The 21973-nt window shown below is 39.0% G+C and overlaps 1 protein-coding gene across 1 annotated transcript in view; it reads left to right on the forward strand.

The window, feature by feature from the left end:
* NME8 (NME/NM23 family member 8) overlaps positions 1 to 21973 on the forward strand; it is a 48447-nt gene that overhangs the window by 7901 nt on the left and 18573 nt on the right. The window contains exons 5-11 of the mRNA XM_010381718.2: positions 224 to 295; positions 4967 to 5083; positions 6207 to 6273; positions 7166 to 7239; positions 8353 to 8445; positions 10513 to 10709; positions 20050 to 20225. Coding sequence (XP_010380020.1) covers positions 224 to 295; positions 4967 to 5083; positions 6207 to 6273; positions 7166 to 7239; positions 8353 to 8445; positions 10513 to 10709; positions 20050 to 20225 — 796 coding nt within the window. The remainder of the gene's footprint in view (positions 1 to 223; positions 296 to 4966; positions 5084 to 6206; positions 6274 to 7165; positions 7240 to 8352; positions 8446 to 10512; positions 10710 to 20049; positions 20226 to 21973) is intronic.

Below are 21973 nucleotides of genomic sequence, written 5' to 3' on the forward strand. Positions count from 1 at the left end.
GTTGGTTAATGTAAAGGGAAATGGTGAGGAAAGCTTAAGGCCAAATGATGTAGGGCTTGAATCGCCAGTATGTGCAGTTTGATCCCTAAAACCACTAGGGCATACACAATGTTGCTGCAGTAAACATAAAAATTATATGTATCTCTGCATTGTTTCAACATAGTGTACCAAACTACTTGAATATAGTTTTATTTATTATTATATGAAATATTTACTTTTTCAGGCAGAAGCTGACAACATTGTGACTTTGCAGCCATTTAGAGATAAATGTGAACCTGTTTTTCTCTTTAGTGTTGTAAGTATATTGACTTTCTCAATTGCATTATCAGATTCCAGTTTGCAGTTAAGAACAAGTAACACTGTAACATTACCATGAAATTGTTTGCCAATGACAGTAATTATACAATGTTTGCCTTATCTTTTCTTGACTATTTATAAATTTTATAATTTGGCCACTAGGAGCTTATAATGGATTGAAGGGATTAGATGATGACACACTGGGTTGATCAGGGAAAGGAAAAGTAATATGGTGTTTACCTTTACTAAGGAAATGATCAGAGATTTGTACAATAAATTATTTACAGGAGCAACAACTTGGAAATTTCTTAGATACCTAGCAGCAGAGAATTGGTTATAAACATTCGTGCATATCCATACAAGGGAGCATCTGTGTATCAGTCTTTTGTAATGCATATTACTCTTATCTCCATACTTACAAAGAAGAAAGCAAGTGGATTCACCAAAATGTTATAGTAGTTTTCTCTGTGTGAGGAACAGATGACTAATTTGAGTTTTATTATTCATACTATTCTATATTGTCCACATATTCTGTGAGGAATACACAACTTTAATAATCAGACAAGGGCCAGGCATAGTGGCTAACGCCTGTAATCTCAGCACTTTGGGATGCTGAGGTGGGAGGATTGCTTGAGGCCAGGAATTCAAGATCAACCAGGCCAACATAGGGAGACCACAACTCTGTTTTTAAAAATAAGTAATAATAAAACAAATATAAAATATAAATGAATAATTAGAAAGACATCAAAAGTGCTATTTTCTAAAAGCAGAGTGTACAGTCAGTGCTAAATTGTGTGACACGGAGTATAGCTGCTACAGAGTTCAAGAATTGGGACAGAAGAAAGCCTTCAAGGAGCAGATAGATAGGACTTGGACTGTTCCTCCACTGTGGCATATTTAGTTTTGATATTAGAAATACTCATTAAAAAACACATCTTGGATATAGCTTCTTTCTGCTATTAAACAATAGTCTTGCAACCCTTTCAAAGAGTTGAATTACTGGGTTAACGATAAAAAAATGCATTGAATGGTAAAAAATGCATTGTAGATCTCCTCTAAATTGGATGTTTAGAATTCAATGATTTAGGTGAGGGATCAGCCAGCGTTGTTGTTTTTGTTGTTGTTTGTTTTGTTTTGTTTTTTGTAAAGGGCCAGAGAGTGAATATTTTCAGCATGATTAAAATACAGTCTCTGGACTGGGCCGAGGTTTGCTGACTCCTAAACTAGATGTCATTACACTCATGAGGGGACCAGAATGAATAACAACACAGAGGCAGAATGGGTTTGGGGGGCTCCTGGAACAATGAGGAGGATTTAGCTGCATGTAGTGGGTAGGAGCATGAGACTAAGGAGAAAAGATTGGGCAGGTGGGTCACATTGTAGAGTCTGGAGCTCTGGGAGAGTTGATATGTCTGGGCATTTGTTTCCTCCAAATCTCATACAGAAATGTGACCTCCAACGTTGGAGGTGGGGCCTAGTGGGAGGCGTTTGGCTCATTGGGGTGGATGCCTCATAAATTACTTGGTGCCCTCCCTGCAGTAATGAGTGAGTTCTCCCTCTATTAGTTCATGCAGGAGCTGGTTATTTAAAGAGCTTGGCACTGTCTCACCTTTCTCTTCCTCTCTCTCTCTATGTGACATGCTGTCTCCCTTTCCCTTCCTCCATGAGAACAAGCTTCCTGAGGCCTCACCAGAAGCAGATGCTGCTGCCATGTTTGTACAGTCTGCAAAAGTTTGAGCCAAATAAACTTTTCTTTACAAAGTTCCCAGCTTCACATACTCCTTGATAACAACACAAAACAGACTAATCGGGCCATCACCCCGACAGCAAGTCCAGTCTGACCAGTAGACCCAGAGCCACTCTCCTTAAGTGGATCATCCAATCCATGTTCTCTAATCCCTGCAATCAGTGCCCAGAGTTTAAGTCCACGCTTCTTTGTAGCCATGTTTCATCCATCCTTCTAATGCTTCTTCTTTGTCACACCCAGTTCTCCAACTCTTCCCCTGCCTCCCAAACCTTTCCACTCTATGACATCTGGAATTAAAATGACTTCCTAAGATTTTTGACTATGGCTCTGAGCTTTTGTCTCACTTCCTTGGCTTACCTTAATTCTACCTTCTTCCTTTGGACACTCTCTCCACAGCCCAGAAGTGATAACTGTTTATTTCAAAATGTGGAATAGAGTTGGTATTTCCCTTACTTCTTAGGTCTTCAATAACTTTCTTTTCTTTGCTATTACTAGAGGTCTGTTTCACATGGCTAAATCTCCTGTTCCCCTATCTCTCTCTTGTCATTTGCTGACCTTCAAATCAGGTCTATTGATGACTGAAGTCTTTGGCATGTGGTTCAAAGTCTACTCTCAAGCCTGAGTCCTGCCATCACCTTGAGGACTTTAGTATCCACATTGACAACCCACCCAATAACCTGGCCTTTCAATTCTTGACCTCCTGGCTGCTAATAAAATTTTCTTCCAATAAACTTCATCCAATCACTTCTGCCATCATGTCTTAGACTGCCCATTGCTCCACATCTATAATCATTAATTTAAGAATAGAATTCTGTAATCACAAAAACACCAACAAGCCCAATGCTCATTTTATTCAGATATTCCCTCAATGTCCCTTTGTACGGGTCAGCATTTTTAGTTGACAACAGATTCATTCCAGCTAGTCTCAGCAGAAGCCTTCCTCAAGAGATATTAGATAGTTCACAGAATTGTTGAAAGATACTTTTTAGTTGGAAAGGGTAACTAGAGTTTCAGATTTCATTTAAACCTTATTCAACTGGATCCTTCTCACTGACTTTTGAATATGATTAAGTCTTTTCAATTTAAAAAATATATAATACTTCTTTCTGATAGCATATCCCTCTCTAGCCTTCACCATTTTCTTGTCTTCACCTCATAGCTAAATTGGTCAGAAGACTTTTCATATTTAAATTTACTTCTTTTCTTTCCATCCCATTAACTCCTTAATCCATTTTACATGAGTTCTGATTATTCCATCAAAATTGCTGTTGCTAATGTATTCAAGTACCAGCCTGTGCTAAGTATAATGGATATTGTTAGGTAGTCATCATTTGTGCCTCTTAAATGGATTGAATGTGGTGACCATGTTCTCCTTTTTAAAATATTTGCTTCTTTTGGTTTATGTGACTTGGTTTTCCTTTCACCTTCCTGGATGCCACTTCCCTCTGTCCCTTTGAGAAATTCACCCTTCTTTATTCCATGATTAAATATTGACTTTATCAGGCAATACACTCTCCTTAGAAAATTTTGTCTACACACAGTTTCAATCATCACCATATGTATATCAATAAATCACGTTTACATCTTCAACTGAATCCTATGCTTTCCACTCACCTTTCCAGTTGGTGTCTTGGCATCTCCTATTGGCTTTCTCAAAAAGCATCTCACAGCAAACTCATTCAATACCAGATCTTCCTCCCCACAAAACACAGTTCTCTTCTATTGTCTCTGAATTTGGCATATAACATGATAATTTATAATTTATCCAGTTTTAAAGTGAGAAATAGAAGAGTTGCCTTGGTGACATCTCTTTACATCACATTCTATCCAAGTCATACCCTGAACCTGTCAATTTTACTGCCCAAGTTTCTGTCACACTCATCTACCTGTTTCCATCCTTTCCATCTCCACCACCATTATTTCTCCACCTCCACCTCTAGCGTGGCTCCTAACTTGTCTGCAAATATTTTCTTTTGCTGCCCCCAGCATTTTTTTCCCACACAGTAGGTGAAATAATTTTTACAAACAATTTTGATAGTGGTCACGGCCTCTGCTTAAACATTCTGACTGCACTTAGGATGAAGACTGAATCTCTGGCTCACCATGCTGTGCACAGTGTGGCTTCCCCTGGGTGCTGGGTTTCAACTCACACCAGGCTCCCCCTCACTTCGTCACCTGGCCGCGTCACTTGTCATCTTTCCTTCCAGTTTTAGAACCCTTATATCTGTTATTCCTTTTGCTCTTCCTTCTCCTTTTTGCCCAATTAGCTCTGACCCATCTTTCATATTTTAAACCAAGAATCACTTCCTGACATTGAGAAGTACCTTCCCTGATCTCTTTGACCAAAACCCATCCTTATAGGTGCTCCAAGGGCTTTGCACCACTCTTGGTGGCACCTACTAAGGTTGCTGTTTCACGTGTTTGTGTTTACTAGGGCTTTTTAAATTTTTTTAATCTAATTAGGTCAGGTACCAGATCTATTATTTTATACCATTATGCCTGGTACAGCACCAGTAAACAGATGCTTAGTAAACAGGTGTTGAAAGGTGAGTGTAAGGGGCATGGTGTCAGAAATAACTAGGGAGGATGTCATTGGGAGGCCTATCCAGAATTGTTCAACTTTAAAGCAAGGATGCCTCAGGAAAGACTGCATCAGGTGAGAGCTCCTGCAGGGGGATGATTTGCTGCAAGGTGCTGGAGGACATGCAGATTGGAGGTAGAACTCAAAGAGCTGAGTTTACCAACTCAAGAACATTCACATTATTAAGACCTTACTGTAAAATGGTTAATTACCATAGCTAAAAGAGGATTCATGAGGATGAGACTAGGGTAGAAGGGAGGGATGACTTAGTCTAGTTTAAGTGTTAATTCTTGATGTGTTCCACAATGAAAGTTCCCCTCCTGTTTTCATTTCCCTTATAGAATGGCAAAATTATCGCAAAGATTCAGGGTGCAAATGCACCACTTGTTAATAAAAAAGTTATTAATTTGATCAATGAGGAGAGAAAAATTGCAGCAGGTGAAATGGCTCGACCTCAGGTAATACTTTGGATTAACAACAGTTTGAAGACAAGCTTATCATTTAGAGTGAAATAGAACAAAATGCACTACTGGTGCTAGGTACCTCTAAAAGCTTTGAGTACTTTATGTCTTTTAATTTTTAAAAAGTACATTACCTTTTATTTGATGTTTTCCTAAATGATTTAACCTAATTTTGTAACTATCTAGGTGTATAAATGGTGCAACCTTTCTGGGAAGCATTTTGGCAATGCATATTTATATACATAAAAATGTATATATACCTTTTGGATAGTTCACAGAATCACTGAAGCATATTCATGGCTTCCCTGGAAGTTAGGAACCTGTGTCTTTCTGGTATTTTGCTCTTTAATAGGATATTGATTATTGGTTTAGAAAGATTTTGTTTAAGTTAAGGAAATATGCTTTTGTTCCAAATTTGCTGATAGTAATGGTCAAGAATAGATCTTCACACTTATCAAATGCTCTTTTGATCATTAACATGATAATCATATGTTTACAGTTTTCTTATTTATTAATTTCTGATTTGTTCTTATTTTATCTCCCATGCTCTTATTAAATTTTAAGGTTTGGCTGGGTGCGGTAGCTCACGCCTGTAATCCCAGCACTTTGGGAGGCCGAGGTGGGTGGATCACTTGAGGTCAGGAGATCGAGACCAGCCTGGCCAACACGGTGAAACTCCGTCTCTACTAAAAATACAAAAATTATTTGATGGAGGGTGCCTGTAATCCCAGCTATTCGGGAGACTGAGGCAGGAGAATTGCTTGAACCCAGGAGGCAGAGATTGCAGTGAGCCAAAATAGCACCACTGTACTCCAACTTGGGCAACAGAGCAAGACTCCTACTCAAAAAATAAATAAATAAATAATAAAAAAATTTAAGGTTTGCTACCCTTTTCATACTGCACATATGCATTATTCCTGCCCCTTCCATTTGAAAACATCCCTTATTTTATTTCAGTGGAAAGCTGGAGACAGTAATGTCAGATAAGTTCAGGAACTCTTCCACTTTACTTTCTATTTCTTAAATTATAAATGTTTACTAGACACAAAATTTCTAAAAACCCACTCACTGTCATTGTAAAACATAACTGTGTTCTTTGCATTGCATTTCTTTTTCATAGTATCCTGAAATTCCATTAGTAGACTCAGATTCAGAAGTTAGTGAGGAAACACCATATGAAAGTGTTCGTAAGTAAATTTACTTCAAAGTAATCCAAGGGTTTTCTGTACCTAGGTGGTCATCAGAGCATCACTTGTTCCAGCTAAACACTGGTAACAAAATCCATGTTTATTAATGAGGAATTGTTCAGATAAATGATGATTTTGTGCCTTGCAAGACTCAGCTATTAAAAAGCACCCTCTTTTCCTCACTCGCCTTACCTTTGGTTCTGGGCCTGGAGCCTTTCAGAGGTTACCCAGTACAATGGATTCCTGTCTCCTGTTACTAATCTGGACAGCAGCTTCCTACTTCATCCTTTACCATCTTCCAAAAATGTGTGATGATAATTTCTTCCTTGATGACCCATACTCTTGGTTTACTTTGCAGTTAACAATTTCACGCCTTCACTAGATGATCTGCGTTGGGATAGTGGGGTGTATGTCTTCATACTCTGGAGGGAGCAGAGGCAAACAGCCACAACCAAATGAGTTATCTTACACTAAAATTTCATTATAAGAATGTCGGTACATTCATAGATGAATCCGTTGGTGATGTTTACTTGCATGATTCACAGTTAAAACTTCACTAACTGGTGGTACTGTGCTGGATGGATCCTGTGTGTGTAAGAAGCCTTACACATGGGAATTGCATTCAAACCGCCAGGGCCTACCTACTCAATTTTTGTTTCCTCTTGATTAAAAACTCTTGTGAATGTTTCTCCTGCGTGCAAATATAGGAACTGCCTTTTGATTCTAAGTAGGAACCCTCTGGTAGTTGAAATCCCATAATAAGATACACAGCAATCAATGGGCAACAATTCACTGATCGTTAGAAACTTACATTGCTAATTGCCAGATCCTTCATTATCCAGACTTTGTGCCGAGAAAATGAAATTCTGTCTTCTTCTAAATTTTTTTCTAGAGGACTTATTCAGTATTGCTATTATCAAACCGGATGCTGTGATTAGTGGAAAAGGTCTAGAAATTAAAAGAAAAGTAAGTAATATTTTCCAACTATGATTAAATTAATTGCAAAATAACAACCGCTTATCGTCAGTTTGAAGACAAACTTATCATTTAGAGTGAAATATAACAAAAATGCACTACTGGTGCTAGTTACCTCTGAAGGCTTTGAGTTCTTTATGTCTTTACAAGGCTCGATCTATTCTATTCATGCATCCTTCTGTAAATAATCCTACTCTACCAGTGTCCTATGTAAATTTTAAAAAAGTATAGTTCTTATACTAGATTGTATATTAGTCTGTTTTCATGCTGCTGATAAAGACATATCTGAGACTGGGCAATTTACAAAAGAAAGAGATTTATTGGACTTACAGTTCCACATGGCTGGGGAGGCCCACAATCATGGCAGAAGGCAAGGAGGAGCAAGTCACAACTTACATGGATGGCAGCAGGCAAAGAGAAATTGTGCAAGAAATCTTCCATTTTTAAAGCCGGCAGGTCTCATGAGACTCATTCACTATCATGAGAATAGTGCAGGAAAGACCCGCCCCCATAGTTCAGTCACCTCCCACTGGATTCCTCTTACAACACATGGGAATTGTGGGAGTTTAAAGTTCAAGATGAGATTTCGGTGGGCACAGAGCCAAACCATATCATTGTGCTCCTGGCCCCTCCCACATGTCATGTCCTCACATTTCAGAAACCAATCATGGTTTCTCAATAGTCCCCCGAAGTCTTAACTCATTTCAGCATTAACTCAAAAGTTCACAGTTCAACATCTCATCTGAGACAAGGCAAGTCCCTTCTGCCTATGAGCCAGTTAAATCAAAAGCAAGTTAGTTACTTCCTAGATACAATAGGGGTAGGGGTGCTGGTATTGGGTAAATACAGCCATTCCAAGTGGGAGAAATTGGCCAAAATGAAGGGGTTATGGGCCCCGTGCAAGTCTGAAATCCAGCAGGGCAGTCAAATCTTAAAGTTTGTATATTTTTGAGCCACTTCAAACCAAGTATCCTATAGATTTTGCTGAGGTTCTTATAGAAAATGCATTGAAAGCTGGTGGTTTGTTAAGCCCAGAAAACAAACTTAACTTGTTTTACATGTGATTCCATGACACCTGGATTTGACCTTACTCTTTAATTGAAGATTACCACAGCAGGATTTATCATAGAAGCAGAGCATAAGACAGTGTTCACTGAAGAACAAGTTGTCAACTTCTATAGTCAAATAGCAGACCAGGTATGAAAGTCAAAAAGAAAATATCCTCTATGTGTTTAAATACAGTGACCTCTATAAGCTTTAAATCTTTATTACAGAAAAGCAAATTGGTAAGTCTGAACAACTAAAATAACTTCTGGTGTCCCCGTTGGTGTCCGTATCATGGAGATGCCAATGATAGCGGCTCTGAAAAAATCTTCGGTAGAAATAGTGGCTGCCAAGCAAAACTGGATGGTCTGATTGTGTTTTGTTGACATGAAGACCTCTTTATGTCATGTCTTTCAAAGGCCCCTGCATCAGTCCTCTGGAAGTGAATATCCAGTCCTTTCCTATTGATTTTTATTCTGGATTGAAGGCTCTGACATCAGCTTCACGAGAATGCTTTAATCTTTTCTTTACCTAAGGGCATTTCTCTCAGGCTGTCCCTACCCCAACTGCCCCACTCCTGCCACCTCCCTGCCCCATCAACAGTTTTTTGTCTGGGGATATAATATAATAAAGGCAGTGCTGTGTATTAGAAAGTGTACTGGCTTGGGAGTCAGGAGACCTCACTTCTAGAAATGCACTGTCCAATATGGTACCTACTAGATACGTGTGATCATTTGAATTTAAATTCATTAAGGTTAAATTACATTAAAAATGTGAAGTCTCGGTTGCACCAGCCACATTTTAAGTGTTCAAATCCACATGTGGCTACTGTGTTGGAAAGGGTAGAGAGCATGTACCTCATCACAGACCGTTCTACTGGACAACACTTTGTGGAACCGACTGCACCACTCACGCCATCTCTGTTGGCCCCAGCTTCCACATGTGTAGAAAGAAAGGGTTACTCCAACTGCATTGACATTAACTGTAAACTTCTGAGAAAATCCAATTCCTGGGCCCCACCTCAGACATACTAAATCCAAAACTCTAGGATTGGGCTCCAGAAATATGTATCTTAACAAACCCCCTAGATAACTTGGAAACATCCTAAAATTTGGGAATGTTGTTAGGTTATCTTTAAGATCAATTCCAACTAGCTTTGAACTTCTACCACTTAAAAATGTGGGAGACTAGTAGCTTGGAAGGAATAGGGAAAGATTTGTTAAAGATGTGAACCAAAAGTATCTGAGACAGGTTGCAATCAATTTAGAAAGTTTATTTTGCCAAGGTTAAGGACACACCCACGACACAGCCTCAGGAGGCCCTGATGACATGTTCCCAAGGTGGTCGGGGCACAGCTTGATTTTATACATTTTAGGGAGACATGAGACATCAATCAGTGTGTGTAATACATACATTGGTTCTTCCGGAGAGGTGGGGCAACTTGAAGCAGAGTTGTGGGGTGGGATGCTTCCAGGTTATAGGTAGGTAAGAGACAAACGATTGCATTCTTCTGAGTCTCTGAAGAGCCTTTCACTGAATACACGATTTACATGTGAGACGCCATGGAGGAATAGTCACTTATGCCTTAGTCTCGCTTAGTGAATCTGCATTTTTACATAACCAACTGAGCAGAGGAAGTCATCAGATGTGCATTTGTCTCAGGTGAGCAGAGGGATGACTTTCGGCTCTGTCTGTCCTCTGTCCCCCACCTGTGAAGATAAGCTATCAATTATCAATTTACATTGCCAGGGTGAAATCCAACAGAACTGTTTTAGGGTAAAGATCTTGAGTCCCACAAGGAATTTCCTTGTGGACAAATTGTGAGGGAGGTATGTAGCTTTTTTTTTTTTTTTTTTTTTTTAATCTTTGTAGCGATCTTATTTCCCAGCTTGACTTTTCCCTTTGGCTTAGTGATTTGGGGGTCCAAGAGATTTATTTTTCAAAGGATACAAAGTTACCCCGCTCTGGTTATTATACATTTTCTTTATTGAAACATCACTATGTCCCCCATGAGTATATGAAATTATTTTTCAATAAAAAACAAACAAACAAAAAACCCAAACATAAAAATGTATTGTTAACAGGAGATTTATAAGAGTAACATTCCCTTGCCCAAGGACCTTGGAGGGGGAAGATTTCATTTGACTTGGGTAGTGACCACCATTTTAGTCCATCCATTTCAGGAGCCTGAAGGAAACAGTTTATCATTTTATTTTGTAGCCTGACTTCGAAGAGCTTGTCTCTTTTATGACAAGTGGCTTAAGTTATATTCTAGTTGTATCTCAAGGAAGTAAACACCATACTCCCCCTGAAGAAACTGAACCACAGCCCGACACGGAACCTAACAAACCATCTGAGTATCAATGTGAGGTTGAAGCCAAGGTTACACCTGCAATGATGAAGAAGAAACGAGACAGGTATAGCTCAAGACCAGGAATTGTGTCACTTGCAATGTGTTATTGGGTAATGAAGCGTCATGTAGGCACCTCAATACCTAAGGGCAAATGTTTTTATGTTAAAGGCATAAGTATTTCTTCCAGTCAACCTGACATACTGTATATTCAGAAGAGCTGTGTGCTGGGTGAAGTGTCAGTAGTTGGCTTGTGGGTTGTAGGGTAGTAAGAATTTAGAGATGACGGTGTAGGCTTGAAAGGAAAGTTTTGTTAGATAGAAAGAGGACTGCAGAAGAGTGCAGCAGGGCTCCTCAGTAAGAGAGGACTGAGCTCGCCATGGTGGATTTTTCTTTAGGGATATTTATAGACCTTAAAGCTGGAGCTTAAGGGTTATTTGGACCTTATTAGCCACGCAGGTCATGACAAATAATTGCATTTATAGACATGTTTATGCCTTGATGTCAGCAAGGGTTGCACAATGAGTTTGAACATACATGCATTCCGGAGATGTATAGAAATTCTAGTTACTTATAATTTTTTTTAAGCCTGGTACCAGATGCTGGCTTTAAATAATAGGGAAGTCTAGTTACTTCTAAATTCCTCAGATAAGGAGTTTTGCCTCTGGATAGTCAGCTTGGTAGCCCTCAGGTGATCTTTGCTCCCCTCACTGTGACTGCCCTGAAAGTTTATGTCAAGACCACTAGAAAGGGAGGCCTTTTTCCTGTTCGTCATCCTAAAGCTGGGCACACCAGTCTGGCCACAAGGGCTGGGGCTTGAAGGGTGTATTGGAACCATGTATAATCCTTCCCAACTCAGTCTCCTCTCCCATCTCCCCACCTTCCCCTTTCAGTTTCCTGGTGCCCTAAAAACTTGAAACATGAACTTTTACTTTAGATGGTTTGTGGTTACAAATTACTGAGAACAAAATTGTTGTATATTTTTTGTTGACGGATTTTAAAATATTAGAAAATGGATGTAAATAATTTGTAGAGCGTTGGTTTTATGTGCTGCTGTTTGTGCCAGTTATTCCTCTGAAGACTCAGAGAATGGAGAGTGTAACACAGCAGTTGTCAGGCTGCCCCGGAAAGAAAGTCAGGTGAGCAAGAACATACTTAGAGTATGCGAGCCTTGAGGCTGCCTGGGATGTGTCTCCCCGTGCTTGGCAGTCCATCTCCACTGCATTTTCTGATGGAGAATCTCCAGAATATTCCTTGTTATTCCTTTTTGTCTTATTAATGAATTGTAGTGGCTTTTCTTGGGTGCCTACCTCTGTTGGCTCCTAGTGATGCCATATTTTTAGGAAGTAGGAGATCCTAATATCATTAGTTCCAAGTTGTATGCAGGATAAAGGAACTCATAAGGTAAATCCTGTTGTCAAGGAGCTTTGTAAACAGTAGCAGTTACTTTCAGGGTTTTAAGGGAAAATAATAATGAGTGGGCTGAGGGAAGGTTTGTTGGGTAGGGTGTGTCAAGTTTAAAAAGATACCAGATTTTATCCTAGAATTTTTGAGCCATTCAAAAAACAAAAAGCGCTCTATGAAGCACTCATTCATGTAATGTATAAAGTCATCATTCCATGGGGCTATCGTTTAGGTAGCAAACCTCCTTTACATCCAACTTTGAGAAGCTCCAATTGTTCAATACTCACAGGACACCATGAACAATTTCAGCATGTTAATTGGCATGTCCGAAGGAAGTGCCAGCAGCTCTCCCTCCACAACAAGAGCAAGCACTGTAGGGGCCAAGGTCGGAGTGAAATGAAATGTGTACATCTTGCTCTGGCACAGTCTGCAGTATTTCCTTTCTAAACTTAGAGTCCCCATGTGCCTTTGGCCCATGTTTATCCCAAGCTGGCCACAGCAGACAGCATGGGACAGTGTGGAGCATGCTTGTTTGGTGTGCTGGGGCTCAGAAACTGATACCCAAAATATGGCGCTTTGACCTGTTGAACTGAAAAAGCCTCACAGTCTCTCTGACTTGCCCCAGCACTCCCGGCCAGCTGTCTCTCTCAAAGCACAGGATGAAGCTGAAGTTTTTTTTTTTTTTTTTTTTTTTTTGAGACGGAGTCTCGCTCTGTCGCCCAGGCTGGAGTGCAGTGGCTGGATCTCAGCTCACTGCAAGCTCCACCTCCCGGATTTACGCCATTCTCCTGCCTCAGCCTCCTGAGTAGCTGGGACTACAGGCACCCGCCACCTCGCCCAGCTAGTTTTTGTATTTTTTAGTAGAGACGGGGTTTCACCGTGTTAGCCAGGATGGTCTCGATCTCCTGACCTCGTGATCCGCCCGTCTCGGCCTCCCAAAATGCTGGGATTACAGGCTTGAGCCACCGCGCCCGGCCTGAAGTTCTTTTATCTGCCTAAAATCCACACATCTGACAAGGACAACAATTGTTTTTCTTCCCCTCCCTATAAGACCAAGAATGTAACCACATCTGAACGGAGATAGTGTACAAGTTAATTTCCATGCATTGGTCCATTCATTCTCCCTAGTCATCCTTTATTGCCTCTCAGCAGAATTCTCTCCACTCCCATGGCCTGTTTTGCCAGATGGTCTATAATGGGTATTCAATCTTTTGGCTTCTCTGGGCCGCACTGGAAGAAGAAGAATTGTCTTGGGCCACGCATAAAATACACTAACACTAAGGATAGCTGATGAGCTCAAAAAAAAAAACAAAAACAAAAACAAAAACAACAACAACAACAACAACAACAACAACAAAAAACTTGCAAAAAAAAAATCACAATGGTTTAAAAAGTTTACCAATTTGAGCCGGGTGCGGTGGCTCATGCCTGTAATCCTAGCACTTTGAGAGGCTGCGGCGGGCGGATCACGAGGTCAGGAGATCAAGACCAGCCTAACCAACATGGTGAAACCCATTCTCTACCAGAAATACAAAAATTAGCCAAGTGTGGTGGTGCATGCCTGTAGTCCCAGCTACTCAGGAGGCCGAGGCAGGAGAATCGCTTGAACCCTGGAGGCAGAGGTTGCAGTGAGCCGAGATCGCACCATTGCACTCCAGCCTGGTCAACAGAGTGAGACTCCATCTCAAAAAAAAAAAAAGAAAAAAAAGTTTACCAATTTGTGTTGGGCCACATTCAAAGTCTTCCTGGACCTCATGCAGCCAGTGGGCTGCAGGTTGGACAAGCTTGGTTTATAAGCTTCTGAACCTCGTTGAGGGGTGGGTACTCACTCTGTGGTTCTCCCTGTGTACATGTTAATCAAATTTGTCTGCTTTTTCTCCAACTAATCTACTTTTTGTTGTTGATGCCTGTTGGCTTTTCAGCAAAACTTGAGAGGACAGAGGGGAAGCTTTCCCCTGGCCCTTATAGTGCTTGTTCTTGTTTTCACAGCTCTTGCTTTGGAGGGAGGGCCTCAAAGGCACTGTCACTTCCATGTGACATCTTTCAAGTATGTCCAGAATCTAAAGGAATAAGGACAAAAAATTCTCATGAGTAATTTATTCAGTTGTTCAGTTTCACTCTTTATTGCCCCGTCTCCCCTGTCTCCCAGCCTGCTCAATCTCCTCTCTGGGTGGTGGGGATGGAGAGGGTGAGACAGGAGAGAAGTTAAAAGCAGAGCAATTGAACTGGGAGTGAGTGGTGAGCACTCTCATGAACATGACCCCTCTGGGTACACAGCAGCAGAGCCCCAGGGCTTTGTTGGCTGGTTATCCCTATGGAGGCAAACACTTCACAGTTTATGAATTCACATGGTGTGGGGAAACTCTCTCCATGCCATTGATGGTCTGCCTGCTCCAGTGGCTGCAGAAGGATGGGGAAGAGCCAGGGAAACAGGGCAGAGGTACCCTCGTTTGTCGTTCACATTCCAGCTTCCTTCATGATGGCTTTTTATTACATTATTTACATGTCTGTCTCTTTAATCAGCCTGTTTTAAGAAATCAAAGGATAGTGTCATTTATCTTTGCTTTCCAGTCTTTCTACGGATCAGGAAGGTGTGGTTCCATTAGCTACATTGCTCAGAGTCACACAGGTAGTAACTGGCAGAGTCTTCTCATTCATTCACTTATTCTGTTATGTATTGATTCATTCATCTAGTATTTATTAAAGTCCTACTATATGCCAAATCCTAGAGATACGAAGATGGAGAAGAATTAGATGATGACCGCTGAGGTCACTTTCAGTTTTAAGTCTTTATGACAGAGTGAAGGTGACATTTCCAACCACCTCTACTATATTGTATTCCTCTGTCCATAGAAAATATCTATTCTCTTCTCAGTAGCCTCTCTATTTGTCCCTATAACTGTAATAGCAATAGGAAACTTATTTTTTTTCTTTTATGGTATTCTCATTTAAATTAAACATAGTAGACACAATTCCTAAAATAATCCCTAAAGGTGTTTCTGGGATCAGGGCAGTCTGAATTCTATACCCTGACTCTACTCCCATCTGCAAAGCTTTCTTTCCTCTCCAGAGTCAAATGGAAGCTGAACTGATAAGGAGCTGGCTGTCAGTGAGTTCTGGAGCTCTGTTCAGGTCCCCAGGGCAGGAGAAGGTGAGGGTGGTGTGGTGTTTTCTCCACTGTGAGTTTGAGGAGCTCCTGAGCTCCCCAGAAAACAAGGACCTGCAGACAACCACAGACCTTGAGAATAACAGACTTGTGGACTTCACTGAGACTTCTAACTCTTAAAGGGCCAGGATGGAACTGACTAGAATTATTGAATTCCTTGCCCTAGCTAGCTCTCTGGGGATCTTTCCTGATTGACCCTGCAGAAGAGTAACAACCCACTGTCTTCTACAGCGCAAGCATGTAGCCTAGAGGTCATCTTGCCTTCCAACTACAGGGTTTCCAACACTTATATCAAAAATCAGACCTGAGCCCCAGTGAGCCAACAAGGAAAAATGACTACCTGCCTAAGGGAGATTGGCAGCCAGAGAAACGAAGGCCTATACAAAAATCACAACACAAGTCTAGTGAAGAAGATCTGCTTAGAGACAGAAACATCCTTAAATAAAATAGCTATAAAAATAGGGCTTGAGATTCAGTTGCTAGGTATACATTTAAACAGCCTTTCAAATTTGACTTATACAAATTATGATTTGTATTGTAAGTCCAGTGGAGAATTAGTGGGTATGATCATTGTTTGAGACTCAATGACATGGAAAGTCAGATGCAAGAAATAGCTGAAAGTACACACAAAAAATTAGACAGATATTATGAGAGCAGAAGTCCGCAATCTGGATAATATACTGAGGGGACCAATGTGCTAATGAGAAACTCCACACAGAGAACAGACGGACAAACTGTAATTCAACAAATAATGGGGGAATTTTTTTCCCAGAATGAACGCATTTGTCTGCCAATTGCAAGGGCTTACAATAGTCCACCCTCAGCTGATGCCACTCCACCCCTACCCCACACACAAATACAGGAACATCCTGGGAAGAAACACTGCACACTGTTTCCAGACAGAAAGAATAAGCAATTGTATACTTCATATGTTTTTTTATCAGCACATATGTTCATATGTGCTGATAAAAAGCAACCCAGAGCACATCATCTTCCTAACATCCTCTTCCTCTGTATGACAAAATTATTTTTAAGTACTAGTTACTGAATGAGGCAAACAATCATGCTAGAATAAAAATACAGACAGTGAAAACAGTCTTTTATGGGCCAGATGCTGTGGCTCATGCCTGTAATCCCAGCATTTGAGTTCAGGAGCTCGAGACCAGCCTGGCCAACATGGCGAAAACCCATCTCTACTAAAAATACAAAAATTGGCCAGGCCTGGTGACCCATGCCTATAGTCCCAGCTACTTTGGAGGCTGAGGCAGGAGAATTGCTTGAGCCCAGGAGGCGGAGATTGCAGTGAGCCAAAATCGTGCCACTGCACTCCAGCCTGGGCGACTGAGTGAGACTTTGTCTCAAAAAAAAAAAAAAAGGAAAGAAAAGAAAAGAGTCTTTTATGGACTTTTGAATATATAAATATATGAGTATATATGTCCCAAAGGAAAAAAGTGATAGATTATTTGTTTAATTAATATTTTTATCAATAAAATATATGTATGCCTGTATATATTAATCTGTCACAGAAATGAAGTACAGATTTTGCTTTTTGAAAGTCTTAATTTTTGAAGATTTGTCCATGATGTTCTGAAAACTGATCTCTACTCTATGTTTAATAGAAACAGACGGGTGAAATTCCCATTTTACAGTACATTGCATAAATTGCAATACTGCCAATAGCTTTGTTGTTCTGGGATTGCTTCTATGTAGAGCACCATGTATAGTACACTACTTACAAAAGGATAAGTAATGAATATGTGCAAATTCCAAGAGTACATAGCAGCATTATTAATGTTTAGGAGTGCTGGTACATGGTGCTGATAAAAAGCAACCAGATTTTTAATTGGTTTTATTACTGGTTTAAAATTGCACTTGCACTTTAGGTGGATCTCTTCCACCAACTGCATACTTGGCAGCAATTGAGAATAAGTTACTTATAAGGGAAAAATACCTGACTGGCATAATGCTCATTTTAGGACTACTGGAAGAAAAAGACTGCATTCTTGCAAAGCTAAGATATTCACCTGGTAGAGCAAATGAAGATCTTCAAGGACATACTTAGCAATATATCACCTATCTACTCCTGTGGAAAATATGTGAGGATATACTTAACCAAATCAAAAATATGGGAGGAAAAAAAAGAAAAACAGTTCTTATCAGCGAAACTTGGAATCTCTGAACACACACACACACAGACACATACAGTCCATAATTCTGGGTTTTATAATATAACAGCTGATGAAGGACTCCAGAAATAGAAGAAAATTCTTCTAGATTCTAAATTATCTCAACAAAACCTAGGAGTTTCTGGGTGTATGTGGCAAAATGGTTCAAAGATCAAGAAGGTAGTATTTTGACAGTTGTATTTTGAGGTTCTTATTTGCAGAAAGGGCATAACTGGAGTATGAAAATAGGGAGGTAATGTGTCAGAATGCAAGAAATACTTGGGACATACGCATCTGGCAACAGGGGCCGGAAAAAGACAGTAAACATTAGTGCAGTGGATAAGTATAGTAGAACTTCCACATTAACAAGGGAAAAACATGGAATGAATAGCAGCTTGCTCAGACCAGCAAAATAGGGGAAAAAAGAAGAAATCTCAATTTAAAATAAATAATCTAGATAAAGATGAAAAAAATAAAGTCAAGAATATGGCTATTAGGCTAACTATGAAAAGGTTAGTTTTCCCATCACATATAGAGATTACTAGGTAAAGGTTAAAAAAAAAACTAAATTATAAACCATCATATTAATGATGGGCACAAGAATCATCATTGAGTTTAAAAATATTGTGTGAAAAATACATACACAATTTCATATAATGTCCTCATAGATGACTTATGAATTATAAGGGGATAATTGTAGCTTTTCAATAGAGGCAACAGGGGGATATCAACTAATTAATGTCACCAATAATGGGGAAAACTGACATCATACACCTCCTATGTGATGGAGCAAGTAATGGACCAAGAAGGACACAGGCTCACAAAGGTAGTTTTCCTACCAAAGATTCATAACCGGAATGTAATAGGAAACTATTAGGCCATCCAATAATTTGAAACCATCCAAAATGAAGGGAAGTCTACAAACAACTGGCCTGGACTCTTCAACATATCAATATCATGAAAGACAAAAGAGGTGGAGTCACTGTTGGAGATAAAAGCAAACTAAGGAGGTGGGACAACTACTTGCAATATATAATCATGGATTAATATAAAAAATTACTATAGATAAGCTGGTATTAGAAAATTGGTGAAAATTGAATGTAGACTGTTTATGAGGTAATAGTTTTGTAGCAATGTAATATTTCCTGAAGTATTTAGAGGTGAATTGTTAAAATATCTGCAGCTTACTCTCAAATGGATCTGCCAAGACACACATACACACACCCACACAGCCCCCCATACCCTCAACACACATTGGGGGATGAAAGCAGGAGATGGAGAGAACAAATACGAGACAGTGTTAACAGTTGGTGAACCTAGATGAAGGGTATAAATGGGAGTTCTTTGTCCTAGTCTTGCAACTTTTCTATTAATTTAATGTTTTTCAAAATAAAAAATTTAAACAACTTTACTCATCTATATTCTGTTTAGAAAAAAAAAGACGAAAATAAAGGGATGGCCAAAAAATAGCCAGGAAAAATAAAGTATTAACATCGATCATTAAAATTGCTAAATTTGATAAAGAAAGACATGATGTAGAAGGCAACATTTATGACAATATAGCAACCAAAAAAAGAAAAAATTGTGCCCCCACCAACATAACGGCTAAGTACATAAGGAGGGAACTACTGGAAAAATAAGGAGAACTGGAAAAAATACCTGCTAGCAGACGAGAATAAGTAAGGATGTAGAGGAATTAAAAATACATAATCCATAAATAATATATACTAAATTGGCCGGGCACGGTGGCTCACTCCTGTAATCCCCGCACTTTGGGAGGCCGATACGGGCTGATCACAAGGTCAGGAGATCGAGACCATCCTGGGCAACATGGTGAAACTCCATCTCTACGAAAATACAAAAAAAAAAAAAAAAAAAAAAAAAAAAAAATTAGCTGGGCTGGTGGCACTTGCCTGTAGTCCCAGCTACTCAGGAGGCTGAGGCAGGGGAATCGCTTGAACTTGGGAGGCAGAGGTAGCAGTGAGCTGAGATTGCACCACTGCACTACAGTCTGGTGACAGAGTGAGATTCCGTCCCCAAAACACAAAAAAGCCCCATATATATATATGTGTGTGTGTGTGTATATATATGTATATATGTGTATATATAGATAGATAAATTATAATATATGAAACATAAACATATATACAACCTTACACATAATTTTTTCTTTTATACAAAGAATACTTCAACACATTTTTAATCAAAATTTTACCACACATATTTTTCTGATTATAATCCAATAAAATTGGAAATAAACAATAAAAAGTAACTGACAATGTTCATTTGAAAATATGAAATGCAGTTTTAGATAACCTTTAGTTCAAAGACAAGATTAAAAAGAAAATTAAAAACTCTCTGGAAAGTTTTACGTAGGGAAAAGAAAAATTTTTCCTTAAAAACACAAAATTTTATTTTGATCTTTGTTTATTCTCTCATAAAGTCAAACATAGATGATATCATGTAAGTAATTTTTATAGTGGGCTCAATAAAAAGTTGAATTAAGTATCATATTCTTGGATATAATAGGGAGATGCAATTTATCTTTATATGGAATTTAATTTTGTTTTATTAAACTTCTAGTAATTTATGAACATATCAGTTTTAATTTGTTGGCATGGTTATAAACTTCAGTTTACAATAATCTTAAATTGTATTTTGGATTTTGACAGTTTACAAGAATATCTGGAAAGACAGCATGTAGCTCAGTTTTGTGACATTGAAGAGAATGCAACTAATGTTTCTAAGTTCATGGATACTTTCTTCCCTGATTTTAAAAAAAGGAAAAGCATGAAATTAGAAAAGACATTGGCATTACTTCGACCAAATCTCTTTCATGAAAGGAAAGGTAGGGAATCAAGCATGAATTGTTTAAGTATTTTATAGATGAGATTTGAATAAACCCTAGTATAATTACATTTAAAGACATTGTTTTAAAATTTAACATTGAAGAAAAAGCACCTTAAGAAATTAATGTATTAACTTACTAATATCTTAATAATAGTGAATAAAACATATTTGTAGCTGAAGAGTTTACAAGGTATTTTCTAACCTGTGAATTTGTTAGAGTAGATTTTAACATCGACATTGCAGGAATTATTACATAGTAAAGATTGAAAGCTTTTATGTCTGAAATGTCAATTCAAAGCTTGGATCTACCATAACTGATAGTGTGACTTGAACAGGATATTTTACCAAGTTTATTTCTTCACGTGTAAAATTCAGAACATTAAAATGATAAACCACAAATAAAGCACCTGGCACATAAAGAGTTAGTTCTTTTAATCTCACCCCATATTCTTATAGCAGAGTGAATATGGCAGAACAAGAACACGAGTCATAAATTAACACTTCATTCTTTTTTTATACCTAATATATGGAAACATAATTACCATTAATATTTATATATTGGCCTTTTATTCTCTGACTTATCCAACTACCTAGGAGCTTTCTAGGAGCTTTGGTAGTTGTGGCTTGATTTATTTAGATATTTGCAAAATATTTTCCCTTTATTGTTGCTCAATTGTTTTTCAAGGTTATATAGATATCTAAGAATGAACTGATGTGACACATTTATTTAACTATTAAGCACCTTACTTAGAAATTTGCCTGTGATTGATGAGAAGTAAGGTATCAAAGTGTGGGCCAGGTGCTGTGGTTCACGCCTGTAGTACCAGCACCTTGGGAGGCCAGGCAGCTAGATTGCTTGAGCCCAGGAGATCAAGACCAGCCTGGGCAGCATGGTGAAACCTCATCTCTACTAAAAATAGAAAACGTAGTTGGGCGTGGTGGCCCATGCCTGTGGTCCCAGCTGCTGGGGAGGCTGAGGCAGGAGAATCACTTGAACCTGGGAGGTGGAGGTTGCAGTGAGCTGAGCTAGTGCTACTGCACTCTAGCGTGGGTGACAGAGTGAGATCCTGTCAAAAAAAAGAAAAGAAATAAAGGAGGAAAGGAAGGAAGGAAGGAAGGAAGGAAGGAAGGAAGGAAGGAAGGAGAGAAGGAGGGAGGGAGGGAAAAGAGGGAGGAAGGAAAAAGAAAAAGGAAGGAAGGAAGAAAAAGAAAGAAAGAAGAAAGAGAGAAAAAGAAAGAAAGAAAAGAAAGAAAGAAAGAAGAAAGAGAAAGAAAGAAAGAAAAAAGAAAGAAAGGCAGAAAAAGAAAAGAAAGAAAGAAAGAAAGAAAGGAAGAAAGAAAGTCAACAAGGTGTTTGGGGCTTTGAAGTATGATTTTTTATGCATCAGGTTATTCCATGAAACTTCTATGCAATTGCTAGAAGCCTTTATCTAGAACCAGGAATTCTGTATGTGTTCATACCTGTCACCAAATACTGCATTAGAAAGTGTTACTGGAATGCTTGAAAGGATGTTTGAAAATTCTCGTGGGCATAGTGCAAGCAAAGTAAAATATTTATTATTATATTCATCATGGAATTTAGAGTGAAACAGTCCTCTAGTGGCGAGTCCATAGAAACTCAATGCTGTCTTGCAAATAAAGCATACTCACTAATATTTTTCCAATTTATCCGTTGGATGGTAAGACCCGCTCTACACCTGGTTTATAACTCGTTTGTGATCACTTAACTGAGAGAGTGCAAATTAG

This window comes from Rhinopithecus roxellana, chromosome 6, assembly GCF_007565055.1.
Source record: "Rhinopithecus roxellana isolate Shanxi Qingling chromosome 6, ASM756505v1, whole genome shotgun sequence".
Classification (NCBI taxonomy): domain Eukaryota; kingdom Metazoa; phylum Chordata; class Mammalia; order Primates; family Cercopithecidae; genus Rhinopithecus; species Rhinopithecus roxellana.